This window comes from Corapipo altera, unplaced genomic scaffold (assembly GCF_003945725.1).
Source record: "Corapipo altera isolate COAL_440 unplaced genomic scaffold, ASM394572v1 22, whole genome shotgun sequence".
In the NCBI taxonomy this organism is placed as follows: Eukaryota; Metazoa; Chordata; class Aves; order Passeriformes; family Pipridae; genus Corapipo; species Corapipo altera.
This window is the reverse complement of record NW_020884886.1, coordinates 3,212,144-3,220,961: the sequence shown is the minus strand read 5'-3', so window position 1 is coordinate 3,220,961 and position 8,818 is coordinate 3,212,144. Positions and strand designations below refer to the sequence as shown.

Genomic DNA, 8,818 nt, shown 5'->3' with positions numbered 1-8,818 from the left:
GGAGGTCAGGCCTTGACACACCCCAGACCTGCCCCCACGATCCACTGTGCTGGAAGGTCTCCAACCTGGCCAGTGATGACACCTTGTGATTTTGTGTGTCAATCCACATTGCACACGTGTCTTATTCCATCTGTAGGAGACTGAGACTCAAGTCTCCTAAAGTCTAGCTTGGGCTATGAGCAGAAGAAGCAGCTGGCCCAAAGACTGAGCCCAGAGTGTATCTCCAGCTGTGCACACTCTCCATCATGCTACACCCCTGATCCAACTCTGGCACTGTGTTTACTTCTCTACCTGCCACAACACTTGAGGTTCCCATAGTAGCTTGTCCTCTAAGTCCCAATCCCTAACTCTTCCTCCTTCATAAAAGGATCTAAACAACTCTTTCTTGCCTAGCTTAAAAATAAGCTGTGCCTTGAAATCATCTATTTATGCCTTTTTTTGGTTGTAGTTTTATTGAAAAAGCTGGTATTAACATATTTATATTTTTATTCAACAACAATTAGCTAATTTGTGCAACACAAAAAATGCAGCCATGAACAACAGCTTTCAAAACAATCAGATTTACCAACTTTACCATCACTTACTCTACGCCACTGAAAGCTCAAACTAAAGAGAAAGAAAGTTGGAAACGTTCACAATGACGATGTTAACTCTCCATACATTCAAGAAACCAGGAAACCGATCTGTACCAGTGATGTCAAAGACAGGAACGGGATACTGGTCTTTGAAAGGTTTCTATTTATTTCCTCTATAATCACTTAATGGTATTTTGGTTGGGTATTTAATTAGTTTTATAAAGCTCCAAAGATATATTTCTTTATTTAATTTTAACATGTTCTTTTTGGTACCCAAAGCTGTAACAGAGTAAGGTACTTCAAATTAAAAACAAAAAATCGTTGCATTAAGATCTGCTTTATAATAAGTTATCTATAGACTCTTACTTCAGACTGTTAAAAGCTAAATATATGTTTTACAGTATCTCTAGCTGTAAATGCCAATATGAGCTGACAGCAATTTTTTTTCTTTTTGAGTTGCAAAGGTTAATGGAGGGGGCCAAAAGTCAAATAAATTGTATGACACCCTTGAAGCAGTAGTTTGGCATTAACAAGTTTTCTATACAATTTACCACATTCTTAAACCTTTTTACAAGGAGAAAAAAAAAAGGAAAAGGCAATTTTGTTAAATTTCATTAGAATAAGTATGTACATATACTGTCCATGCCCACTACAGCACACAGTATTTTATAAACAAACATTCTTTGTTCCCTTCAGAATTACCCTACACATTTCATACCATATGTGTTTAGTGTGGGTGGAAACTGGTGCACATGCGTTTGTGCTTCTACACACAAAATATACAGCATTGATGTAGAAAACTTCAAACAGACAGATTTCAGGTGTTGTGTTGAGATGTCATATAAAAGCTGTAGAGTTTGGTTTTTTATTTCTTGTAAGCGGATTTTCACCCACCCTTCCCCCCAAACTGAAATATAAAAGCATGCAGATCCCTTCATCAGTACATTCTCCACTTACCAAGAAGTCAGTGCATAATGGCTTAAAGATTTTTTTTTTTTCTGAGGAGTTTTAATATGGGCAGATTAACAGGCCATGTGAGTTGTGCTCTTTTATTCCCGGTTTGAGTAGAAATCCTTTGGGATCCTGAATTTTCTGCCAGAGCTATTGGGGGTGCAGCAGAACTTTCTTTTCCTGTATTAGAAGGGCTTCCAGCCCACTGCACCATCCCTGTATCATTCATGCATGCACTACATTGTGTGTACTTTCCCTTTCCACTTACACCACTAATCATTTTATAACTGAGACAGATCTACCAGTATTTATGTGGGAGAAGGTTTTGTTTGGTTTGGATTTTTTGATTTTTCATGTTTCTCCAGGAATTATTTTGTCTCCCAACTCATTTAAAAGCATTAAAATTCACCAAGCAGTGCTGCCTCTCACAGTATCATTCTTTTCACAGTTAACAGATACCAGGCACTGCCTGTAACCCCCGAAGGCCAGGATTAACATAACCATTCTGCAATCAACAAATGAGGGACTTCACCCAGTTACAGTGATGTAACTTTGTTCCCACTCAAGGTGGTTGTTGCCTTCACAGCACTTCTAGCCAAGGTTTCCAGAACTCCAACCCCCAAATGGTAGGATGGGTTTGTGTGTTAACTGCCAGGCTCTGTCTGGAGTTAACGGTCCCTCTGGAGTGGCAATGCCAAGTTGTTTAACAGTCCTCCACACAATGAAGACACTACTTACTGTTTTAAACAGAGTAAAGAGATCTATGGAGAATAAACTTCCTAACATAAGCTGGCTGAGTAACTATACCAGTCTGTAACTTACTCACTTGGGAAGGTGAAGTACAAAGTATTGTGATAAATAAATAAATAAATAAGAGGGCATTGTAAAGAAGGGAATGGGATGGGTGAGATGGGGCAGCTTTTCACCAGCAGGGATTCTGCTTCCAGCTATAACTGTCATGAGGCCCCTCCAATGTGCCACATGCTCTAAAGGGATGTGGCTATTCATTCTCTCAAACAGGCTCAGCTTAGTTGACAGACAGGAAAACAGTACTGGAAAAAAAAAAAAACAATCAAGACATCGAGGCAAAAAGCTCTAACAATGTGGTAAATGCTGTGGCTGCAAAAGCAGGCAGGGCACCAGAACAGCACAGTCCTGCAAACCACTGAGACCCTTGAAAGGATGGACAGGAGTTGAGGAGCCTCAGCTCTCCTCAGGAACGTTCCCAAAGTGAATAAATATCCCAGTTTGTTTAGAGGGATCGATACAGACCATAGTACTGGATTTGCAGCCGTGCCTTTTACTCATACTGTTGCAGTGATGGAAAATAGTTGGCTTGCCACCAATAATGATACAGGCTGAGGGATGAAAGGATGCAACCTACAAATCCCACCACAGAAGCCACAATTTTTGTGAAGATCACATCCTTCTACAACTCTCAAAAGGCTGGTTTGTAAATATAGAGGGATATTGATAAATCTAGTGCATTTCTGAGTTCACTTTATCCTGAAATATGTACAGATTGTTTGTCGCTGCTATAGCAATGATGTTCTCAGTTGGGTGCCATGCTGTGTGCAAGATCTTCTTAGTAAAGTCCAAACTATCAACACTGATGTCATCTTTCCTCCGTTTGCCTCCAACGCAGACTCTCCGGGGCTTAAGAATAGCTCGTGGTTTGCTGCTCTCTCGGGAAGCCTCCAAGGTAACATCCCGCTTTGTATTTCGGTCAAACATTCGAAAAAAGTTGTTATATGCACCTGTCATTATCACACTGGAGAGAGAAAGAAAGAGAGCGAAAACAAAGACAGTTAACAGCAGCTGGTGGGAAGCCTGCTAATGTGACTGGATCAGGATAGCTGAGTTTAGCCTTAAGCTAAGTTGTCTTCTGGTTTCAGATGGGAAAGAATAATAAAAAAGGGAGGTTCCTCAGTATGTCCCAAAATGGTTTTCTTCTACCAATGTCTTCCCCTTTCAATTTGTTACAGTTACAGTTACCCCAAAACATGCATCCTGAAGCATGCACAAATGTAAGGACCCTGACATCAAGAGACTGACTTCACAAGATAATAAAAGCAATATGCTTTTATTTATGCTATTTTTAATTACCCTCTAGCTTTTTATGAGCACTTAAGGATCATATACTTCAGGCTTTTTTCTTTCTCCAGAGCTATACCTTCAATGACAGCTTTTTACTGTAATTTCAGAAACAGTCTAAAAAATTTTTCCAAGTGTTTCAAACCTTTTCATACAACAGTAAGATTTAGTACATAATTCTATACTTTAACAAATATTTTGAAGAAAGGTGTTCTGAAAAATCATACCAAATTCTTTCCAGAATAAACCCTTTTCCTTTCTGAAGCCACAGACCTTGTAAGTCCAGACACCATTAAAATTTGTATCTACAATGCTTCATAGAAATAAATACATTAATAAACAGGATTCTGTCATCTCTTGTAGGAAGTTTGAATGAAACATCAAGTCAGGATATATTTCTGGGTCTGGGAAAAAGAGACAGAAAACATACCTCGATCTGTATAAAAATTACCCCATTAATCAGCTTGTAGTTTGAAATAATGGATTGCCAGTTGCTTCATTCCCCTAGTCCCTAGGGGAGGATATTTTGTCACTAATTTTAATGAATTCAGGATTTCATCCACAGCCCTCAGGTTATTGGATTAGCATAATCATGGGTTTCAGAGCCTTGTTCGAAAGCTCATCCCCTGTGAACTTTTTCCATATGAGAAGCCAGGGCCGTGCTCTACTCTTCTGTCTCAGCCCCAAATACGATGTTTTTCTTCTGAATTTCCTTTCTGAAAGAGGAAATCCACCCCAAATGGTCAGGTCTCCACAGGAAAAGCTGTACAGTTTTAAGACTCAGGTAATCAGGAATTATTTGCCTTTCTAGTTGAGTCCAACAGAACATATTTCACATGCTTTGCTTTAATAAACTAACCTCCATCTCAAATGACAGCTGCTTTAGCACTCTGCTGTTGGAAGGAATCTGTATGGAGCAGCAGACTAGCCAGGGAACCATGGCACATAGGAGAATATGGGAGAATTTAAAGGCATAAACCACACTCTCCACCACACAGACATTCATTGGCTGATTAGATTATACACTCCTGGATTCAGGAGCTGTCTTACTCTGTGAGCACAGCCTCGAGCCAGTGCTGCCTTGATCTCATTTGGGGCCATTAGGAGTGACTGTAATACAAATGAGTAATACACAGGGAAAGTCACAAATGTGAGCTGTGCATCTCACTGCTCCTGCACTGCAGCTGGTGACTGACAGCAGCTCAGAGCACTGTAGGGTAACAAGAGCAGGTGAGCTGGGTGTGGATGCTGCGAATCACTAGCAGAGCTGCCAGCTCCAGCCTGCTTCCACATTTGGTGATGGCACACTGGAGTTTGATGACAGCTGATACCACACTAAGCTTTGTGCAGCTGCTGAAGTGCCAAAGGAAACTGCTGCAAATTAGATGGGGTAGCACAGAGACCCAGCACATGCTGCCCTCAACAACAGCTCACCTACGGCCTTGGTCCTGTGGAGAGGGGCTGTTCTCCTGAGGTCTGCAGGCAGCACAGTGTCAGCTGCTCTGCTGCTGAGACTGGGGATGCAGAGACACTTGTCCATACAGAGCAGCATTCAGCCCTGGCAGGGAGTTCCTCAGTACTCTCCCAGAGCACTACCCACCCCAGGGTTGCCTGCAGAAAGGTTTCCCTTACCTTCCCCACCCGCAATGGCCCGGCACAATGCTGCTTAGCAGGGCACAAGTTAACAACCTCACAGGCTAAAAAACAAGAGTCAGCGTGACAGATTGATAAAATGTATCCCAGAAGCTGCAGAAAGCCTATTGATCAAGATTAGTGCCTATTTCAGAAATTGAATCAACAGCAGTAAATCAAATGTTTCACTCCTTCCAAATCACCGTGTCTTGTCATTACAGCTCCCACTGTAATGGTTATTTCATATCTCAGCACTCACATAACACCATTTGTGATGCAAACAGCCCAACTGTATATTTTCCCCTAGGTAAAATTTTGAAACAGGTTCATAGTGCTGGGGCACCCTTGTGCCATAGGCTGCAGAGCTGTGGCTCCCAGGGGGATGAGGAGCACCCCTCCTGATGAATGCAGGAACTGTCAGGGAAACAGTTTTCATGCTGGCAGAGTACCAGCGCACCAAATGCAGAGAGAGATGTTTGTTAAGGGGCTTATTTTTAGGAGGTTTTACTTGCAGTAAAACTGCTTTTACAGTCCATTTGCTTTTTAATTTCTTGAACTCTCGCATGTTTTAAAAAAGCTGCTTTTTTCAGTTGGATTTACTGCAGTTATTTTTTTAACATATGTAGATGACTACTTTTCATGCTGGCCCTGTTTTTCTGCAGTTTAATGGCTCAGTAAAAAACAGCATTATGTAAATGAGAAAGTGCCCATTCTTGTTCAAGGTCACAAACACAGATGGATTATAACCTTACCTGCTGCTTAAAATAACAATAAAAGACAGTGAGAACTAGATGTAAGCCTGCAATTTATTCTTGTTCAAGAAAATACAATGCACAATAATGCGGCATGGAGATTTTTTTTATAAATATTAGAATATAAATTGTAGCTCAATATAGGAAGAATCTGTTCTGTATTTCCAGACTCTGCTCTGCACAGCAGTTTAATGACAAAGGTTTGCACAAAACCCTTGCAAGAGAGGCTGGTCCAAGAAACCAAAGCAAGCCCCTTGCTCAAAAAACCCCACATCACTTCACAGGTGTGTAAGGGAGCAGCCCTGAAAAGCTCTGCCTAACTACTTTTAATTTTACCCCATACCTGCAGAGCCTTGAATGCATCCACACTGCCTCTCACTAACACTCCTGTGTTGCTCCATGAGGGGAACACGTCTTCCTCTCTACACTGTGCTGCTCTGCAGAGCCTCTGGAGTATTCTGCGCTCCCTCTGCTTGTGCTGCTCCAAGCAAGGTCTGAGGGTTTCTGGTAATTTTTCATGTATGTGTGGTTGGAGTGACAACACAAAATGCTACTGGATTCCTGCAGCCTGCACTGACACTGGGTATTCTTGCTTATTAATGATGCAATCTGACGTATCTCACTGCCAAACTTCAGCACCTCTCACGCAGGGTCACTATGGCCCAAAGTCTTCCATGTTATTTACTTTTTTTTCACAGAAGGTGAAAGGGGAAAGGGAAAACACCAGTGCAGACCAGTCCTACTATTATTAATTGACTTTTCTTCTCACCCCCTCCCTAGTAACCATTCTGTTCTCTTTCTCTCTTTCTTCATCTCCAATGATGAATCTGGCCTTTACCACACTTTCCAGACAGGTTTCTCTTTCCCCTTCTCTTCCTTCTTCCCTCTCCTTCTTCCATTTCCAACTATCCTCCTCTACAATTAAAAAAAAAGCCTTATCTGCTTCTCTCTTCCTTTTCTGCCCTCTCACATCTCTGTTTTACTTCTGGAAGTCTCACTGCTCACTCTTTCATGGTGATCTTCTGCTACCTCCAGTCTCACACACAACTTGCTCGGCTCTCAAGGTTTTTGGACTTGCATCCTCGCCTTCTTTGGGCTAAAGGCTGGAGAAATAGCTGGTGGGTGTGTCTCCTCTCTCATACAAATGACTGGTTCTTGTGCCCCTGAATCCAGCAAGAATTTGGTAGTGCAGGTTGTGACACCACAGATGTCAGGATGCTGGGAGATCACAGGTCTAGGCTGATCATCTACCAGCTTACCATGGGATGAAGGGAAAAAAGCACTGCTGGTAGCCTATTCTGCAGGAATTTTTATTCTTGACAAGAGCTGTAAGAAAGAGCTTTGCGTACAACCAGGTGTGCATTCTGCTTTTCAGCTGGGCAATAACAACACAGACTTTGATGAGCTTTCAGCAAATCCCCAGGAACTAAAGCCCATTTGGGCTGGAGAGGTAGTTTCAAAATTAGCAGAACATTAACTGTACAGCTCCCATTCAGTTCAGGCTTCTTCACCCTCTGCCGTGCTGATCTGGTAGCCAGCAAAAATTCAGGTAAGATTGTTTCTTCTAAAAGTCAATTTTTAATCTGTAAAATTGTCTGGAGCAAAGGATTTGAGAAGAAAATTCGTATATAATTTGTACTACACTACAACGAGATCTTCCACAAGTATTTTTTAGGCAACGAGATTTCATCAAACATGCCAGTCACTAAGAATTGGCATAGCTCTGTCTTTCTCAGATCTGTTATTCCCATACTTCAAGCCAACCTCTTAAATGTCATCCATGTTGCAGCCATCCTTGCAAACAACAGTCTTTGTCAAAACTGCTCTATTCAGCTGGATTGTCAGGGTTTGTTCTGAAGCTCTGGGGACATCAGCTGGAATTAAGGCTTGCTTAAAAACCAAACCATTACTTGTTTCAACTTGTTTTGTGTTAGTTTTCTTGTTTAACTTTTTTTTTTTTTTAAAGACTCTTTGATAACAACTTTTGGGCTCCAGATTAGTCTTTCTAGATGCACAGAAATTTTTATTCTACACACATTTTTACTGGCTGGACAAATTCAGCTCCTGTTATAGTTCCCCTTCTTCACTCTTGTTCAAGAGACCATGGACGGAGGGTGTGATAGGACTAAGGCTGGGCAGGGCTTCAATGACCAGCACACACCAGGCTTAAGGATGACAGAAAAACTAAAAGAGTCCAGCTAACCTGCCCCTCACTGCAGATGTGGCAGCAGAACATCATTCTCTGAGGCAGGAGAAGTAAGGCTTGGACTTCAAGCAGGTGTGAGAGGAGGAGACTCAGAGCAGCGAAAGAGTCCCTCAAAGCATCCAGCATGAAAAGGGACCATTTCTTTGACCTGAAACTGTCTCTCAATTATATTTTTACCCCCTAAATTTGCAAGATTTCACTACCATGTGTACCAGTGCAGAACAGCACATCTGCAACCTCCTAGGACTGACATGCAAGGTCCACCATATCTGGTTTCACAACAAGCTGACCTAACAAGAAAAACAGACTGGTTCCAGGAAAACTCTTCAAAAACATTCTTCACAGAAATAAAAAATTATATTTATTATAAAAAAGGGAAAGGAAGAAGCACTGTTCTAAGCAATCAGGACCTGTTGACATATTGGGGAATTTTCCTTTATGCTCTGTGAAGCCACTGACTCCCCACCACAAAGAAGGAACGTATTTAAAGCTCCTGGGGCGTATGCAGATGGAAAAACTCGAGACACCAGATTCAGGGTTGTGGCACTCTGGTACAGCTGGCTAGCATAAGACTGGGAATAAGAATAAGGAATCCCCAAGTACTTCCA

General features: G+C 41.7%; 1 protein-coding gene across 10 annotated transcripts in view; it reads right to left on the bottom strand.

Moving 5' to 3' along the window:
* Positions 1 to 425: 425 nt before the first annotated feature.
* The window catches only part of PPP2R2C (protein phosphatase 2 regulatory subunit Bgamma), a 191,818-nt gene continuing 183,425 nt past the window's right edge, over positions 426 to 8,818 (bottom strand). For all 10 annotated transcript variants that reach the window (XM_027642806.1, XM_027642807.1, XM_027642810.1 and 7 more), the window contains one exon: positions 426 to 3,297. In XM_027642806.1, coding sequence (XP_027498607.1) covers positions 3,006 to 3,297 — 292 coding nt within the window. In that variant the 3' untranslated portion in view covers positions 426 to 3,005. The remainder of the gene's footprint in view (positions 3,298 to 8,818) is intronic.